Consider the following 20,187-nt stretch of genomic DNA (forward strand, 5'->3'; position numbering starts at 1 on the left):
TACAGAGAGAGATCCAGGAAAGGCACAAAGCTACATAGAGAAACCCTGTCTCGAAAAAACCAAAAACCAAAAACCAAATACCAAATACCAAAAACAAAACAAAACAACAACAACAACAACAACAACAACAAATACGTGGACATGGGACAGAGACTTTCACTCCTGAGTTTAACACCATTGTTAACAGGTATTGACATATTATTTCTAAATAACAGTGACACCACCAAACCATGAGTGCCCTCCTTGAGTCTGTTTAGACAGTCTGTTTCTACACGTTTAAGTTTCTTTCATTCAGATAGCTCATCTTTAGTTTTTCTTCCATTTGCCCATTTCAAGAAACAGGACAATTTTCCTTAGTTGTGTTTGTATGAAACTGAGCATTTTTAAATCTTCTCTGATTTAATTCTTAATCTCTTTTCTAATGCATTATCTGTGAGTTTTCTCTGCATCTTACAGAAATTACCATTTGATCTTCCAACCCCAAAGCATCTGAAAATTTTATTCTCATTTTGTTGTTTCTTCTAGTCAGTAGCTTGTCTTATTACTGCATCTTATTTCCGTAAAACACAATTTGGATGTGAACATGCTCTAAAGAAGGAAGGTTACTAAATGCTACAGTTAGTCTTGGCTTAGATATTTCAGGAGAGTGCTTTTATTCTGCTACCACAAGGAGGAAACTTTTTGATTATTGGGAAAATATGAAAGGTGTTAAGAGATGGGACCATGTTGCTACACAGATAGAAATATATGGGTTTCCATAATTCAACTGTGGTTACATGGCGCAATACTGTTTCTGGTAGGAAATTTGTCATAAGCTCTTTGTTTGGCATATGTTGTAAACTATGCTAGGTCTGGATCCTAGGGCACTGCATTTGCCAGGCAACCATTTTGCCTCCAGAATATCCACTTTCCCAGGAAACAGTATTATCTTGCATTAGAATATGAGTAAAATTGGATGAGAAAACTTTTTTCTAGGTTTGCAGTTTTTCTATGAGCTTGAAATTATCTCACATCATAACATTTTTTTAAAAAAGACAATTAGCTAAAATAATAAAACTTCTCACTTCTCACTTTTGCTTCTTTGGAAGTGTTGAATTACCATTAGAAATTTAGAGGAAAGATTTTCAAAATACGGAATTGGAAAAACATGTTGCTTTCAAAAAGCACACACACACACACACACACACACACAGACACACACACAAATACACACACACCATATCCTACAAAGCAGCAAAGACATAGCAACCTAGGAAACAAGGGAAAGTATTTGATGGATGTGTTATTTCTCCTTCTTGTTACTGTGACAAAATGCCAGACAAAGGCAAATCAAATAAGGAAAGTTTTATTCACAGCAGTCCAAAGGCAGAGTCCATTATGGTAAGAGAGTAGCAGTGAGGGAAGTTGAAGTTGTGGTGAGAGAGCTTAAGGTGTATGTCACTGTTGAGTTTGCCTTCAGGCAGTAGTGATAAGAATGGGGTTCCATGGAAATCCCCAAACAACCTAGGCTGTTACTGACACAAAGATTGTTTTCCTCAAAGTGGCTATGGGGTCCCAGTGCTGAGGAAAACACCCACACAAATTGAATTGAATATGGAGAAGGAGAACTGGTGTCTACATGGAGCCTTCACTTCTACATTCTAGTCTCATTGGAGCAGGAAGGTACTCTGCAGAAAACCAACAGAGAAATGTAAATACAAACCCAGTCACAAAATCTTTGACCTGTAATCTTTCCTGCCTGCGAAATACTCTAGGGCAATTGTGGCACAAATTGGTGAGAGTAGCCAACCAACACTTAATATGACATAAGTCACACTCCATGAGAAAGAAGACCATACCCAACAATGCTTGAGTAAGCAAGAACCAGAGACTAAGTGGCCAGAGAACTAGGGTAAAACTGTTTAAGAAAAAAATGTATCAATACAAATGACTCCTAATGATATTCTGCTATTCTCATAGAGATTTTAACACTCAAAAATTTCAGCATTATGGTTTTAGAGGACATTAGATTTCAGAATTTTTAATCACTGAATTTCATACCTTTTTTGGGATTATGACATTTAGGGTTCTGTCTTTGTGCTGAGATCAAGAAGTTTTTTGAATTGAGACAACAGTCTTTCTGATGAAAACCTCAACATATTAATTTCACAGCATATAATTCAACCAAACAAATAGAGTGCTTTTAGAAAACCAGTCATGGTAGCTGTGGTAGTTTGAATGTAACTGGCCCACATAATATCATAAGGAGTGGCAGTATTAGGAGGTATGGCTTTGCTGGAGTGGGTATGGTCTGTTGAAAGAAGTGTGTAACTGTGGGTGCAGGCTTTGAGATTTCCTATGCTCAGGATCCTGCCCAGTGTGTCAGTTGACTTTCTATTTCCTGCAAGATGTAGCACTCTCAGTTCCAGTACCCTGTCTGCATGCATGCCACCATGCTCTCTACAGTGATGATGATGGACAGAACCTCTGAAATTGTAAGTGAACCATCCCAATGAAATGTTTTCTTTATAAGAGATGCCATAGTCATGTTGTCCCTTCACAGCAATGAAAACTCTAAGACACAATTTAGTACCAGCAACTGGGGTATTGTGATAAGCCTGACCATGTGTTTATTTGGAGTAATATGGACTTGGGGACTATGGACTAGAAAAGCAGTTGAACATTTTTAGTGCTGCTTGATGGGCCATACTTGTAGGAGTGTGGAAAAAAGTGGTACTGTCTGTGACTTGATGGACTATGGGGTGTGGGGAGGGATATATCAAGAGGTTTCAGAGGAGAAGTATTTTATTATGTTACCCAATGTTCATTCTTATGATATTTTGGTGGAGAAAGTGGCTGCCTTTTCACTTTATTCAAAGAAAGTTCCTGATGCTCAGTTGAAGAGTTTGTAATTAATTCAGTTGGCAGAAGAAATCTCAAAACAGCACAGTAGACTCTGGTAACTGTAATTAAGATTTATAATGAAAAGGAACAAACTGAGCAGGGTAAAATACAAATGTAAATTTCAAGAAAAAAAAGAACAGCAGGAAGTGCAATGGAGCTAAATCCTGTGTCCAAGGAGATAAATGCCTTGAGAATGGAATAAAGGTAATGGTGACCTCTAGGCAAGATCTCACCCCAGATAAGTTTCTAACTTGGGAAAAGGAACTGAAGAAAAGCTTAGAGTCGAATGTGGTGGGGCACACCTTTATTTCCAGCACTGGGAAGGCAGAGGCTGGCAGATGATTGAATATGTGGTCAACCTGGTTTGAAGAACAAGTTTCAGGACAGCTAAGCCCAGGCATTGAAAGATATAAAGCTGATTTAGATTTTGTTTAATGTGGGTGGGCAGGGGAATTTTCCAACCCAGTAAGGAGCAGAACTTGGCACCTTCAACCATGGGGTTCTGGCTTTAGAGTTAATGATAGAAGAACTAGAATATGGAATTAGCCTCTGAGCCAAAGGAAAGCTGCTGAGACCAAGCATGTGTCAGGGGTGTACCTGAACGGAGGCCTAGAAAGGCCATTTAGTGAAGGTTTGAAGTGAAAGCCCAAATTGCCTAGGAGAACCCAAGATATTAGAGATGCCAGAGTTGTGGGATACCCACAGAAAGAGCTTGTAAAAGGGAGTGGAACCAGCCCAAAGGTAGGAAGTGTGTTTCAGTCAACAAAGCTGAACAAAGTTGGACATCTGAAGATCATTTCAACATGAGACATGAAGGTGCATTTTGGAGTTTGCCCAGCTGGATTTTGGTCTTGCTTTGGTCCGTATTTCCTCACTATGCTGCTTTTCCTATGTTTGGAATGGTAATGTATATTCTGTGCCCTTATATTTTGAAAGTATGTGATTTGTTTTTTCTTTTGATTTTATAGAGGATTCCATTTAAGTGATTGTATGAATCTCAGAAGAGACTTTGAACTTTGGACTTTTAATCATTGCTGAGACTGTGACAGACTATGAGGACTTTTAAAGTCAAAATAAATGCATTTTGCATTTTGATATTATTATGATGCAATGGGGACCAGAGTGTGTAATGTGGTAGTTTGAATATAATTGTCCCCCATCATCTCATTGGGAGTGGTACTACTAGGAGGTGTTGCAAGGTTGGAGTAGGTGTGGCATTGTTGGAGGAAGTGTGACATTGTAGGTGAAGGTTTTGAGTTTTCCTATGCTCAGGATACTTACTGCCCAGTGGATCAGTCAACTTCCTGTTGCCTGCAAGATGCTTGCACTCTCAGATCCAGAACCACATCTGCCTGCTTGCCTCCATGCTCCCTGTCATGATGATAATAGACTGAACTTCTGAAACTGTAAATGAGCCACCCTAATTAAATGTTTTCTCTGTAAGAGTTGCTGAGGTCATAGTGTCTCTTCACAGCATTAAAAATTCTAACTAGGACAGTGGCACACAGCTTTAATCTGAGCACTCAGGGTACAGAGGCAGGTGAATCTCTGTGAGTATGAAGCCAGTGTGCTTACATAGCAAGTTCCAGGACAGCCAGGACTGTACAGAGAGACACTGCATTAATAAGATAAAATAAAACAAAATAGACCAACACAAAACAGGTTGTGTGAAGTAGTGAAACAGCTCTGAAACCCCAGAACTGGGGAGGTAGAAGCCATAGAATTAGAGTCCAAGGTCATTCTCAATTATTTAGTGAGTTTGTATGCAGACTGGCTTACAAGACACCTTTATGCAAAAACAAGCAAACACCAAAAAAAAAAAAAAAATTGAAAAGGAAAGAAAAAGATGAAGGAATAAAAAAATTTATTCATTTTGACCACACAGTTTTATTTTCTCCCCAGACTAGAGTGTTCAAATCATGTCTATCAAACATTATGTTTTCCCAAAATGAAACAGTCACCTCTCTCTGCCTACACTGCTGAGCCTGGTCCAGCCTGTCTTTTCTATGTAGGGCTGCAGACACCTCCTGGGAACTGCCTTCTGTCTAATTCCACTGCCAGAGGTTTTCCCCTGTTCATTGCAGCACTTGGGATCAAAACTATGGAAATCAGGAACTTCTAACAGGTTTGGAATGAACACTATATGAGAGCACAGGATCTGCATTCCTGGGAGATCGAAGTCAGTCATACCACTCTTGGCATATACCCAAGGAATGCTCAATCTTACCACAAGTACACATGCTCAACTACGTTCATATCACCACTACTCATAATAGCAAGAACCTGGAAACACCCTAGATGCCCCTCAATTGAAGAATGGATAAAGAAAATGTGGCACATATACATAATGGAATACTACTCAGCCATTAAAAAAATGATATCAAGAAATTTGCAGTCAAGTGGATGGAACTAGAAAATATTATCCTGAGTGAGGTAACCCAGATTCAGAAGGAAAAACATAGTATGTACTGACTCATAAGTAGATACCAGATGTGAGGAAAGGGATGGCCAGACTGCAACCCACAGTTGCAGAGAGGCTAGCTAACAGGGAAATACCCTAGGAGGGACACATGGATGACCAAGTGAAGGAGAAGTGGATGAGATCTACAGGAGCAGACTGGATGTGTGGGAGGGGGTGTCAGAGGGTGAGGTGTGGGGAATGAGAACATAGAGAAATGGGAGGGTTGAGCTGGAACAGGGACAGAGTTGGAGGGTAGGAATGGAGATACCATGATAGATGAGGACATCATGGCAAAAGGAAGAGGCAGTGTGCTTGGGAGGCTCTCAGGAACCCATAAGGATGACACCACCTTGGACTGCTGGCAGTGGTCCATAGGGTGCCTGGACTGGTCTACTCTGGTGACCCACCTAGGGAATACCCTAACAATCATCATAGAGCCTTTGTGCAGTGACTGATGGAGGCAGATGCAGAGATCCATGGCCAGGCACCAGGCTGAGCTCTGGGAATCCAACTGATGAGAGAGAGGAGGGATTCTGCAGGCGGGAAACATCGAGATCACAACAGGAGAAGTGCAGAGATGACCAGCCACACTGGTGGAAGCCCATGAACTGTAGACTAGTGGCTGGGAAGCTCCCATGGGACTGGACTAGGCCCTCTGGATATAAAAGATGGTGGTTTGGCTCGAATTGTTTGGGGAACACCCAGGTAGGGGGATTGGTGTCCATCCCTGGTGCATGGACAGGCTTCTTGGAATTTGGTGCCTGTAGTGTGGTGCCTTGTGCAGCCTTGTTACAGTGGGAAGGAGCTTGGACCTGACTAGGCTCAGTATGCTGGGTCTGCTGACTCACCATTGGAGAACTTGATTTGAGGGATATGGGGATGTGGGGTGGCTTGGGAGGGAGAGCTGGGAAATGGGAAGAGGTAGGATCTGTGGGTGGTATGTAGAGTGAGTAGAAAATTTCTTAATAAAGAAAAATTGACAAAAAGGAACATAATATTACATAATACAGGTATTCTGATGAACCATCTAGAAAGTGGATGACACAGAACATGGCATGTAGGATCTGGAGTCAAGAGACAGTCATGGTAGTAAATGAAACAAATGGGCCACAGAGCTATGATTACAACTTTTCATTTTTATTTAAAATTTATAATAATAGTGCATACCAAGGTGTTGCTTTGTAATACTTGATTTCAAGTGAAAGAACTTTCCTGTGTGGGGCTTTCCTTAAGGTGATCCTTTTCCATCCATATTTCCACAACATTGTCACACCAGACATGTCACTTGAGTGGCATATGAGAGGGAATAAACTACAGGATGGAACAATGAACACCTTGCTCTCTAAGATCCAATGGAATTTCATCAATATTTGATACTTCATGTCTCTGAGAGTTAAGATTTTCTTACAAAATGAAGAACTAAGTGTTCCTTCTGAATCCCAGTTTGTGGAATCAGCATGGCTTTTCTGATATACTTTATGTTACAAAGAAGTTCTTGTGTAATTTGTCCTTAAAAATTTTTACATATGTATCCCTGTAAACGTTCTTATGATTACATATGGAAAATTGTGGTTCTATTCCAAAATTCTCTAATCCTACAAAGGCTACAATCTCTAAACATGAAAAGGCTAAGAAATCCCCACAACCTCAATCCAGGAATCTTTAAACTGAAATCTCGAGAGACTAAATCTACAAGTCTCATGAGGAAAAAAAAAACTGGAGAACATATCATGAGGAAAGGGATCAGAAAGCCAAATGCTGGGGAAAGGATCAGCTACAAGGTATGCCAACAATAAGAACTTCAAAGTGGCCAGGTGGAGATGGCATACCCCTTTAATCCCAGCACAGCGGGAGGCAGAGCCAGGCAAATCCCTTTGAGTTTGAGTCCAGCCTGGTCTACAGAGCAAGATCCAGGACAGGCACTAAAACTACATGGAGAAACCCTGTCTTGAAAAAACAAAAACAAAAACAAAAAGAGAACTTCAAGGTCAAAATGTATAAATTGCATTGGTATTCATGTCAGCTCATTCTGTATTTTAATAAATTGAGGGCTCCTGGTGGCTAGCTGTAAGGCTGTACTACATACATCAGGGGAATATCATGGTTTGCCACAACATGTCTACAGGTTACTTGAACTCAGCTAGGCTTCAACCTGGAAATCACCAACACATACACAGATGGCAACATCTCAATCAGCCTATGCTTGTCTTCAACGCTGCACAGAATCCTGTTTTACAATATACATATTAGTCCTTTTTCCTTTCTGTAAGATACTTTTTAGAGTTCATTCATTGAAAACATTTGCTAATTGCCTTCTATTTGTCATTATGTGAGGTCAGCATCCACACAGCTCCCTCTATTCCATAAGTTTCTAGGGACCTGTGGATAGAGCTATGAAGATTACAGTGGGACTATAAGGGAACTGATAAAGATAGCTCGTTTGAGCCACTTTGAGCAACTGAAGCGTTTTACTCTACATCAGGACCATGTCCAACCTGTGGGGGCACATTCTTGAACATTAAGCAGTAATCACTCATAGCATGGGAGATGGCTGAGAGGGCAATGCATTTACATTGCAAGCCTGAGACTTGGGATTGAAACTTTAATGGGGTACCAAAGTCAGAGGGAATGGCAGGGCACTGACATGAACCTGTAGAGATAAGGGCTGCAGAGCAGAGAATGTTTGGAATCTGTAGTACCAGACATACTTATGTACAAAGCTCCTAACAAGAAAGACACTGTCTCAAACAAGGCAAAAATAAAGAACTGACAACACAGTCCTCTATTGTCCACTCGTGCTGTGGAGCTGAGACCAAAAAAAGCAGACAAAAACTCACAAAATCACAAGCACAGGCCACACAAAATATTCATGAGAGGCAATTGTATTACAATTCCATTCATTTATTTAATATATATCAGGCAGAAATTATAAGCAATTTAAGGCTTTGGAAAAATATTACTTAACATAAAAGAGACTCATCTTCTTTATCCACACAGACAGATGGAACAATCCAGAAGTTACAAGTCATGTCTTCAATGGTTACTTGCTGTTTAGAAGCTACATGCTTCTTCATCTACAGATGAAACAGTAAGTTGGAGCCCTGCTATTAGCTGGTGAGGAAGGTACACAGTTCAGTCTGCTTTGTGGCAATTCCTCTGGTGACGGTGGTATGTGGATGACTGGCAGAAGCTACGGTTACACAGGGAGCAGATGTAGGGCTTCTCTCCTGTGTGAATCCTCTCATGAGCTTTCAAATTGGTTTGATTGCTGAAAGACTTTCCACAAGTACTACATTCAAGAGGTTTATTTTCCTGGTGTATGACCTTTTGTACTCTCAGGTCTGAGCGAGTATAGAAGCCCTTATGACATGTTTTACAGGCAAATGACTTTTGCTTCTTGTGTATTCTCTGGTGGGCGGCAAGTCTACTGGGATATTTAAAGGTTCTGGGACATTCCTCACATTTGTATGTCTTTGGGTCTCTGAGGGGTCTCTTTTGGCAACCCCCACGTGTGGAGCTTACATCAGGATTCTGGCAGTCTTCTGTCTGCTCTGGACTGGAGATAATCTCTGGTTGTACCTCCATAAGGACATCTTCAGAAGAAGTTCCTCTATGAAATTCTTCCTGGTACCTAGAGGTGACTTGACTTGTTCTGCTTAAATCCAGAGGATTTCCATCAGAAACACTTCTGTCTTTAGGTTCATTAAACTGACCTTGTTGGATAAGGGAAAGGGAGTCCATCTCATTTCCAGTACTACTATCCCCATCATTTACATCACTATTGTTCCAGACATTGTTTTGGCTATATTCCCAGTCTTCATGTCCTGTGGAAATAAGAGTGTCTATGAAACTGAACCCAGAAAAAGATCCCGACACAACACCCTTCCTCTGTGCAGCTTCCTGACACTTACCTGTTGTCAATAACATGTCTTGGGGGATTGGCAAGGGTGTCCTTGCACTCTCTTGTATTGAACTTCTTGCTGATTGCTGCTCTTTCAGAAGGTTGATGGTTTCTTCTAAAGACCTGTTCTTAGAAAAGCTGGCTTCCTGCCCCAGCATGGAGGTGTGAACCTATAAACAAAGCCAGAGGACCATTGCCAATGAATCTGTGGATTTGTGGATGAGTGAAAACCTGTCCTCTAACTGATTGCACGGGATCACTGAACTATGAGTTAGGTCATTTGTCTATCTCTCATCTCTAATGGTGTTATTCTCTCATTCACAAGTTATGTTTTCTAAAGTCCTTATTCACAGTGTATTTGCAAGTGTTGAGTCACTGTACCAAGGGAAAAGGTAAGGTTAGGTTTCTGCAATGTCTAGCCACAACATTTTCTTCACCTGGTCAATGCATTGAACAAGGAAAGTTATTACTGTTCCAATCCAGAAAATAGAGACTTACTCCATCAAAAAAGGCTTCTCATTTTTTCCAAGGACTGTCCCCATTCCACCCAATCTAGGGCAACTATAATGAAATAGCTGGTTTACTGAGAAGACACCAAGGCTAGGTAGGACATATCAAGGACGGAGGTAGTCTGGAGATCGAGAAGACCCAAAGGAGCCTGTAAAAATTCTGACATAGACTTGCCTGTGGGTCTTGCACCTCTAGGGCCTCTTCTGTTAATTGATGGGTGTTATCTGTTCTAATATTTTTTTCTGTTTAACAAAGAGTTGTATGGCTAGTGTTTCTCTGTGTCTCCTTAATTTGTAGCTCCTTATTTTTCCTCCTTCTCTTGCACCCAGGATCTATAGTTATTAATCAGTGCCCAGAACCCTTAATATTTCTGTATTCTTTGTCTGAAAGATGGCTGCTATGCTAGAAGCTCCTTATTCAGCCTTTGATTAGTAATAGTTAGTTTTTTTCTGAAATTCTTAGGATGTCTGCAGTAACTGTGTAATTGATGTACTTTTGAGCACTGGTGTCATATTGGCAATTGTAACTTTCTGCTTTCATGCGCATGACTCTGACATTTTCATTCCCAGATAGCTGAGGATTTCCCATCCCCCACTTATGGCCATTAGTCTGTCAGTGGTCCCTATCTCTTCCACTGTCACTTCACTTTGCTGTGGGAGTGGGTTGTATTTCCAATACCTATATTTTTGGTTGCTAAATTTAACTACTAACTCTAGATAAAAACCCTTGGTTGATGATGCCCCTAGTATCATAGCTCTATTTCTAAGGTGTGTTGTTTTTTATTATTAAGTCCTTAATACAACTCACATCTGACTGAAACCCTTCTAACACATATATTGTCTCCACCTAAACATGCTGTCTCTGCTGTTAGGAACGTGACAGCATTTTATTTGGAATTCAGTTTCAATCATGAAATGATCAGTTTAAAACAAAATCAAAGGAGTGAAATGTGGGATAAAACAAACTGAAATGACAATGTGTGCATAGAGTAAAAACCTGAAATAAATATCAGGGTGTGGTGGTGGACAGCTTTAATCCAGTACTTGAAGTGCTGGGAAAGTATAATTCCTCTGAATCCTACTCAAGCCAGTTGAATAAAAGTCAGTCCCAAATGGGAAAAAAACCCTAAAGAAGCAACGAAAAAAGCCAACTAATATCCAAATTTAAAAGTTTAAGGCAATAAGAAGTTATTTCAACCATGACATTTAGAAATGGATGTATGGAATGTTTGAAAAATATCACCACCTTGACTATTTCTGAGAGTAACTGAGAATTATGCAAACCTAGACATTTAAAGAAGTTTCAATGTAGTTTCATCCAAATTAAGAATTTCAGTTCTAAAACTTCGAATTGCAGCCCTTTATTATTCATCAGGACTTTTCTTAAGGGTGTGTTGGTGTTGAATGTGCATTTAATAGCCACATTGCACTATCAGAAATCATATTCTACATTCCTGCACATTTAGTTTTTTACATAGGAACTTAATGACATGTAGTAGACAATTTAGAAAACCATTAAGTCAATTAGATCCCCAGTTTCCACAGCCCAGGTCCTGGAATAACAGACTAGGTCTGAGAGCCAGAATTTTAAGTGTGTGCTGCAATTCCAACTAAACACTCATAATTCCAATATAAAATCACCTACCTAAATGAGCCATCTTCCAATCCCAGCCAGGGTCTCTATTCTAAACCCTTACAAGCTTTGCTCAAATATCATCTCCCAGTCTCCCTATCACCATGTAAAGAATCTAAATATAATTGTATCAGTCAAAAGAGCCATTAGCTTCTTAAACTTATAATCCCATTAAATTTATATCACATTTACAGTAGTAAATAATCTCCATTGTAAATAATTGTTGGAGTGGGACAGACTCACATATAAAATAACTACATCTTCTTACTTTTCGCCAAATATAAATAACTGTCTTGATTGATAACTTAACCATCTCTCAACCAAGGTACTCACCATGATGGGAGGCTTCAAGCACTCATCAGTCAGATCCTCCATGAATCTCCCCAGGTTTCTGCCATTTGATTGCCACTTCTCTTTCAAGACAGACTTGTCCTTGTAGTGCCCAGTTTTGAGAAACTCAGCCAAGACCAGCTGAGAAATCATCTGCTCCTTGCTACTCTTTTCTGGCTTCAACCAGGAGGTAAACCACTTCCACATTGCTTGCAGTTCCTGCTTTGCACAGTAACCATTGTCATTTGTGGGAAAGTTGAGCTGAGCAGTTGAGAAGTTACAGACATATTCTTCCCACTGTAGAGAAGTATCCTGGCTTGGAAGGAAGTTCCTGTTGTCTAATACAAGGCCACTTTCTGGTGACTGGGGTTTAAAGGAGTTGTTGTGCTGGGAAGCCATTCTGTTGAGACTCCTCAAAAAATTCAACTTTCTCAGTCAAGTATCTCTCTTGTGACTTGAAGATCTGTTTAAGAAATTTGTGAATATGTTAAAGCTATAAATTAAACTGGACATAATTAAATAATAACAACTAAGAGTCTTATCACAGATGGTTTCTATCTTATTGAGGATTTACTATTGCTGTGAAAGACACCATAACCACAGCAACTCTAATAAAGGAATCATTTCATTTTGGTGGCTCACTTACAGTTCAGAGGTTCAGTCCTTCATTTTGGGGAGCATGGCCTCAGAAAGGCAGAGACCATGCTAGAGCTGAGACTGATACATGGTACATCAACAGATATACTCTTACACATTGATTGAAGCTTGAGAAAAAGACCTCAAATCCAACCTGAATAGTGACTCAATTACTCCAGATGGTGTGGTCCACACTAAAGGTGTGCCCTCCACATCAAGGTCTGGATTAAAGGCATGTTTCATTCAGTCTTCTACAACAAGGCCACACCTCCTAAGAGTACCACTCCCTATGAGTTTATGGGTCCCAGATACATTCCAATAACCACAGTTCCATTATTTCTTGACACTAAATACTTCAACAGAGTCCTACACAATTTATTCTAGAGACCAGAACAAAGAGATGGGAGTGTAACAGTCCATGACTCATCAGAGAGAAACAACCTGGGTTGAGGATGGGATGACCTGAAGGAAAAGAACAGCAAGGTGTTCAGTAGCACAGGGCTATCTGTTCCTTTCCTATAAAAGGTGAAGTTGTAGTTGCTGAACCTCAAATATTAAGATTCACCCTTGTCTCCCATTCTAAAGAGCCACAAAGCTAAACTTTCATAAGAAAAACTTTGAAACTGAATGACCAACAACCTTTAACTCACAGAACAGCCAAGACAAGTCTATAAAAAAAAGCATATTGCTATCCTTCAGAATTTTAATGGTTAAACCCTTAATCAGAAAGCTCCAAAGGACCACACTATATCTTTGGGATCTCCCAAAATTGTGAAGCAGCATCTCCCAAACCCCACAAATATTCACAAAACACACATACTCAAGCAACAAAGAAGTCAAATGTTCCTATTCTACAGTTACTTGTCTCAACAGCGAATTTCTCCAGTGATTCCAGCTGGCACTAGGAGCCGATGTGTCTCCAGGTCACTGCTCTTCTTCATCTGAGGTTCTGTTCAAGTTGACTTCCTTTTATAGTGCCTGGCTTCCGTGATTCAATCTGAGGTGCCAATCCTTTGATAATAAGATTGGACCACACCTCCTGTGTGTGGGTGTGGCAGTCAACACTTTCATCCTAGCATTCACTAAGTGGACTGGAGGGTCTCCAGTCCCAGAACAGCCTGGTAGTGTAGGAAGACCAGTGAAAAGCCTCACTAGAGTAGAAAAAACAAGCTAACCAAACTGGAAAGACACTTGCCCCTCTGATTGAATTACACATGAAATCCTCCCTCAACCCCCAGCTCTGCATTTCTATGCAATCCTGGATTATGCCATGGAAGGAGAACACATCCAAAGCAAGCATAGTCAGTCACTGCAGTGAAAGGGGACAGTAACATGCTGAAAGGAATGTAAAGATTGTCATTCACCTACTATGACTTCTGACATACTGCTCATTCCAAACTGGTTAAAAATTTCTGATATCCACACGATTTGGAATTCAAATGCTGCTGTGAACAAGGTAAAGCCTTAGCAGTAGAATGAGACACACAGGGAGAAGAGCCTAGAAGGTGTCTGAAGCACAACATAGAAAAGACAGCCTTTCCTGGGCTCATCTCTAGGGACAAAGTGAAGGTGTTTGACTTGTTTTACATGATGTACCATAGATATGTGAGGACGATTGTAGTTTAGGGTGGAATTAAAATGTATATAAAAAATGAGGGTTTTCCTGTGGTGATATTTTAATTGTGCTGAAAAGTGATTTTATTTGTATGTTAATAGATAAAGTTTGCATGGAGATCAGAGGTCATAGGGAAACTTGAACAGAAATCAGGCAGTAGAGTTCCAAGCCTTTAATCCAATGACATGGCAGGCAGAGTCTTTGTGTGGTCAAGGACACAGTCAAGCCTGGTGACACAAGCCTTTAATCCCAGTACCAACCATAGAGACCTGGATGTCTGTATAGACAGGCAGTGACTAGGAAGACATGTGGCTGGTCTTAGAGTCAATGAGAAGGCAGAACAGGAAAGTAATAAAAGCTCAGGTTAGGCAGGATGAAGCTCTCTGGTGTAGGAAACTACAACTTGATGGTAAGCTAAAGGGTAGTCAGTGGCTCTTCACTAATTCTCTGATCTCTTCGGCTATTACCCCTATATTTGGCTCTGTGTTTCTTTTTTATTAAGACTATTTAGAAATTTGTCTACATTTTCCTGTCTTTTTTTTTCTGCTTTTCTAATTTTTGGTGTTTGCTTGTTTTTTCAAATGGCTGCCTTGTTAGCCAGGTCTACTCACAAACTCATTAGGTTGTAGACAATGATCTTGCACTACAATTCTATGGTTTCAAAGTACTCTGTGCTGGGGGCCCAGAGCTGTCTCACTACTTCAAGAATCCATTTTGGTTTTCTGTCTGTTCTTTACTGTCTTGTTTTTGCTGATGTTCTGTTTTTTAAAACATTGTCTCACTATGTATCCCTGGCTGTACTGTAACTATTATGTAGTCCAGTTTAATTTCTTTCTTTTTTTTTTTTTTTTTGGTTTTTCAAGACAGGGTTTCTCTGTGTAGCTTTGCGCCTTTTCCTGGAACTCACTTGGTAGCCCAGGCTGGCCTCGAACTCACAGAGATCCGCCTGGCTCTGCCTCCCAAGTGCTGGGATTAAAGGCGTGCGGCACCACCGCCCGGCTCAGTTTAATTTCAAACTCGCAAATGCTTGCTCTGGGAGTAAAGTGCAGGGATTAAAGGCTTGTGTCATTATGAATGAATTTCTCCAAGCATGCTGATTGTTAGGTTGAATTGTTTCCTCTGATATCCACATGTTGGGACCTTATGCCCAAAGACTGTGGTCTTATATCAAAATGTGCTGAATCCCAACAAATTGAAAGAACCCCAAATGCAATCATCCCAAAGAAGCCTTAAAGCTCAGTGACTAATATTTCTGAAGTCTGAAAACCATAATACTAAAAGTGTGAATGTTTAAACCTCAAGCCTCAGTTCTTCTGGGAGAATAAAAAAATCCACATAATAGGAAAAAATGATCAAAGTTTGCAAATGGATTAACCAAAAGGTGTGAAAATGATTGAATCTTCAGTTTGTTGATGATAGTCTGGGTTTTAAGTAATGAAAGCAATGTTGACCAGAAGAAACACTCCTATGAAAACATTTGTTCCCAGAGAATCATAAACATACCCCTGTGTTTCACTATTCACTTCCCTCATGAGAATTGCAGGGGACACAATTCAGCCTTACAATTCCAATGCTTGGAGAAAGTCAGGTGCCTTTAATCCCTACACACACCTTTAATCCCAGCACTAAATAAACACAAGCAGGTGCATATCTGAGTTGAGGCCATCTCAGACTGCAGAGTGAATTCCAGCTGGGGTTTCAGAGATAGAAAGTCTTGCAAACCAGAATTAAAGAGAAAAACTAACAAAAAGGATGCCTGAGGGAGTGAGGCAATCTTCAACCCACATTGGAGGAGTAGAAGCCACAGAATTGTAGTGCGCGGCCACCCACAATGACTTTGTGAATTTATGAGAAGAATGGATCAAAGTAAACATATTGCAACAACAAAATCAAAGATAGAAAAGTAAACAAAGGAAAGAAAAAAGTAATCAAAGGAAAAATGAGGAGAGACCAAAAATCATCTTGCTCTTTTGGGCCACCCAATTTTAATTCCTCCGCAGATCACAGTCTTCATCTCATGTCTATCATACCTCATGTTTTCCAAAGAAAATACATGCCACTCTCTCTGCCAACAGAAATGAACCTGCTTCAGCCTGTGGTTTTTCTATGTTGTGTCTCAGACTCTCCTGGTTGCCTCCTGCCTTCTGTCCCATTCCAGTGCCAATGGTCCACTAGATTGAATACAATTGATTTGACCTCTCCTGGCAGCAATCAATCACAAATAGCTCCTTGGTTACTGATGGAAATTTAACAACTCTTATCAAAAGTACATTGAAAATGGAAGGAAGAATGAAGGATTAAATAGATAAAAAAGGAAAGAAGGAAGAAATGAAGAGAAGATTAGAAGATTGTACTTTAAGGTGCAAAGGTATTAAGGATTACTTTTGGTATCTGGTGGAAATAATTAGATTTTCATCAGAAAGGATGGATGCAGTTCATTCTACATTTAGTAGTAAATACCCGACAGTTCCTGTTAAAATATTTTTAAACTCAATTCTAGTCACAGCAATATAGTCAATTCACCCTACCCTGGAAAATCTCAAGTTTATCTTTATCTATATGTACATATGAAAGTAATTCTCACCTGCATACTGTGGGATGCCACAGTAGCAATTGCTGAGCTGAACCGCTGAGTCTGTCCTGTGTTGAGATGACACTCTGGCCCTGATTTATTGCTTTCTTATTCCCTGGTCCCCTTTCCTACTACAGAAGTTGATTTCAACTCAACTCTCAATCTATAATATCATGTACATAAAGAAATGAGGAAATTTTAAATGACTCTCCACCAATTAGGTGTCAGTTCAAATGTGTACAAATCAAAAGAGCAAATCCAGTGAAGCAATTAGGAGGACTTCAGGAGAAAACATCTCTGTGAGGCAGCAGTTTCTCAAGGGATACAGAACATGCAAAGAGCCTATGTGAAGAATATGAAGTTGTTGAATGTAGTGTTGTACCCAGAATCCCCAAAGACCACCAAGAGACCAAATCTGATAAAAAATAAAAAAGAAAGCAAAGTCTTTTTACTGTTGTTGGGTATACCCTGGCGTCACTGTCTGTCTGATGCAGCAGAGCAGGAGAGACCCAGAGTAGCAATTGGGCAGGGTTTTCATAGGGGTAAAGCAAGGGGTTCTTCTGGTCTTCAGACTACATAGGAACAGACTTGGGATTGGTTTATGTGAGGGACAGTTATGCTAGTAACTTTAATTGGCTAGGGTTATTTTGGGGTTACAGTTACCCATTTCTGGGCAGACATGGACCAGTCCCATGTTTTGTCCCTGAGCTGCTGTGGAGACTGGCTGGCCTAGCAAGTGCTAACTGTAGGGGCTGGCTCAGTGGCACAGACTTGGTGTGTCCTATCTCCTGGTCCTGCTGTCAGGGGCATCAGTGATTAACTGTCTTTTTTCATGGCCCTCCCAGAAACTAATAGCTCAGTTCATGAAACTGACATTGAGGCCTGATCTCTGAGAGAAGACTATGGTGGTATTGTGTTCCCCAAAATATTGTGTACCCTAATAAACATATCTGGGGTCAGAGAACAGAAAAGCCACTAGATACTTAGGATAGGCAGTGGTAGCACACACCTTTAATTCTAGCATTCCAGAGACAGAAATCCATGTGTTCAAGGATACAGCCAAGCATGGTGACACATGCCTTTATTCCCAGAATGCGAGTCTTTAATCCCAGGGACTAATGGCAGAAAGCAGAAAGGTATTTAAGGTGTGAGCACCAGAAACTCGAAGCATTTGGCTGGTTAATATTTCAGGTTTTTGAGCAGCACAGTTCAACTGAGAACCATTCAGAAATGAGGACTCCGAGGCTTCCAGTCTTAGGAAACAGGATCAGCAAAGGAACTGGCAAGAACTTTTAAGATTCCTGCTACATCTGGCGGCCAACGTTTGTGCTACAAATTCAGGAAAAAGCTGCTTGTCTGTGGCCTTGTGGGCCCCAGCTCTGACCCAAACTACACTCTGCCGTTTGTGGTGGCACAAGCCAGTAAGATTTACTGGAGAAGGCAAAGGGAGGAGGATCCTGAGTTTGAGGCCAACCTAGGAGAAGCTTTGGCTGGGGCCGAGCCACACACAGTGGTGGGACCATGGAGGAAGTGGCTGCTTCTCTGAGTTGCTGGCTCCTTCTCATCTTATTGGTGATGACAGTGATGCCTCTACCTGGGACGAAGGGTTTACTGATGCTTGTTCAGAGAATTGCCTGGACCATCGTGTTACAAGAAAACATCGACAAAGCTCAGTTTGGAAAAGATTGGCAAGACAGTTGCTGTGAAGATTTTCTCTTCTTGGGAAGAACGTTCATGGTTCCCGGAAACAGACATTTATGAGACTGTGTTTGCTCCAAACCACAGAGGAGGGACAAAAAAAAAAATTCTAAAGGGAACCATGACCACACCTAACAGCGACTTTGGAATCTTCAAAGGATGATAGGATCCCACAATGATGATTCCACATGGACTATGGTGAAGCCATTAAGCTGATTAACACCAAGGAAAGATCGGCTTTGGACTACAAACTGCTCAGGACAATTTTAAGATGGCTAGCTGAGATGATTCAGTCTGACAGATTACTGGAGCAAGGACTTGAGACAAGCCCTGAACTTTCCCACTATGCAGGGACTGGACAAATGATACAGGACTTGACAATTAACCCAAAAATTTTCTTTTCTGTGGGGCGTTTACCCAACCATCCCCACAGTTTCCCAGAGTTTTCTTGAGTGTGAGCAGCAGGAAATATTAGATAGAAGGATTTATTGCAGAGAATATCATGGAGATAAACAGATAGAAAATACAGGATAGCCTCGAGAGGGCCTGGAACCTATTCCAACGGGCCCCGACTGCCTCTGCCCCAGGGTTTTTATAGACATGCCAAGGGGTGGAGCAAAAGACCTCCTCCCCCAGCACAGCCAAGTGCAGAGCATCTCAGACACCTGCACTTAGGCACGTGGTCCTAATCATCCTCTATTGGGACCTGCTGATTAAAGCCTCGAGGAACCCGAGAACGGGCTCCCACAGGTCCCCCTTTCTTAATATATAAAAAAATAACTATTAATGGCTTACAGCAATCTCCAAGCTGTTACACCTTCCAGTATGGGAGTAGAGGATGATAAAGATGGCATTTCCTTTTTGAATTAGGTCCAAGGTGACTACAGCAGTCTTAGCTGCCTCAAGCCCTTTCTAAACCAAAAACTCTTAAGGCTACTACAAACTTAAAGAATCCCTTAGCTTCATCATTACCATTAACAGGTTAACATAAATATTGTTATAGTCACAGTTCTCTCAATCTTACAACTCAAAGCAAACTCTTAACAGAACCATTTGAATTAGCATATATGGTGCTATATATAGTTAACAATTTTCTCTGTCTTACAACTTTAACTCAATCATTTGAATTTTCTTGCTAACAGAACATAGGAAAAACTTCAATGTATTCACATCAAACTTAATATTTCCTTAACTGCACAAAACCAGGGTGCATTAATATCAATAGGTTAAACATAATTTCTGCAAACATAATTCAACCTCATAACTCCTCCTTTTCTTTATAATTTTTTAAACAAAATCTCAAACCTAGTTAGAGGAACCCAAACTCATACAATTCCTACAAACCCATATTGAAAAGCAATATTTTCAATCTAACCATGAACACTTTGAAAACTTTTAGCAAAACATCCAAAAGTAGTTTCTTAATAAAACTCTTTACACACTTTAAAAGTAGTCTCTTAGTATACCTCATTTGCATTTCTTACTAACAAAAACATGACATTAATCCACTCAAACAACTTTTGAAATTAGACTAAGGAATATTAACTCTCCCCTTTTCTTTATAATTTAAACAAAATCTCAAGCCTAGTTAGAAAACCCAAACTTTTCCATTTAAACAGTTCCATTTGTAACAAAACCAGTTCTGTAAGTAATTCCATTTTTACATAAACAGTTCCACAAAACAATTCATGAATCGCCAATTAATAAAGCATATATGCATACACATCTTGACTCTAGGTAGAAATAATAAATTTCTTCATTTAAACAGTTCCATTTTTAACCCAATTCCAGAAAACAGTTCCTAGGTCATTACTATAAGTAAACTCAAAATTGTCCCATTGCATGAAATCTCTATTGTTCATTTCATTTCTTAAGTCCCAAAATTCAAATGATAAATTCTGGTACGAGCCTTCCAAATATGAAGAAATCCATAACCAAAGTCTTTTTGT

The 20,187-nt window shown here is 40.2% G+C and overlaps 1 protein-coding gene across 1 annotated transcript; it reads right to left on the reverse strand.

Moving 5' to 3' along the window:
• Window positions 1–8,476: 8,476 nt before the first annotated feature.
• On the reverse strand, window positions 8,477–12,116 carry LOC131904543 (zinc finger and SCAN domain-containing protein 4-like). The gene is made up of 3 exons (XM_059255653.1): window positions 11,721–12,116; window positions 9,256–9,415; window positions 8,477–9,168 (listed from the first exon to the last, which is right to left on the reverse strand). Exons 1-3 carry the CDS (start codon window positions 12,114–12,116, stop codon window positions 8,477–8,479), a joined length of 1,248 nt encoding a protein of 415 aa, XP_059111636.1.
• Window positions 12,117–20,187: the final 8,071 nt, after the last annotated feature.

This window comes from Peromyscus eremicus, chromosome 1, assembly GCF_949786415.1.
Source record: "Peromyscus eremicus chromosome 1, PerEre_H2_v1, whole genome shotgun sequence".
NCBI classification, from domain to species: Eukaryota; Metazoa; Chordata; class Mammalia; order Rodentia; family Cricetidae; genus Peromyscus; species Peromyscus eremicus.

Excerpts from the sequence above, each read along its gene's own strand:
- LOC131904543 (XM_059255653.1), bottom strand. The coding sequence starts at position 12,116 with ATGGCTTCCCAGCACAACAACTCCTTTAAACCCCAGTCACCAGAAAGT. Across the intron at positions 9,416-11,720 it reads GCTTGAAGCCTCCCATCATG|GTTCACACCTCCATGCTGGG; the intron begins GTGAGTACCTTG and ends CTTTGTTTATAG. Across the intron at positions 9,169-9,255 it reads AGACATGTTATTGACAACAG|GACATGAAGACTGGGAATAT; the intron begins GTAAGTGTCAGG and ends TTATTTCCACAG.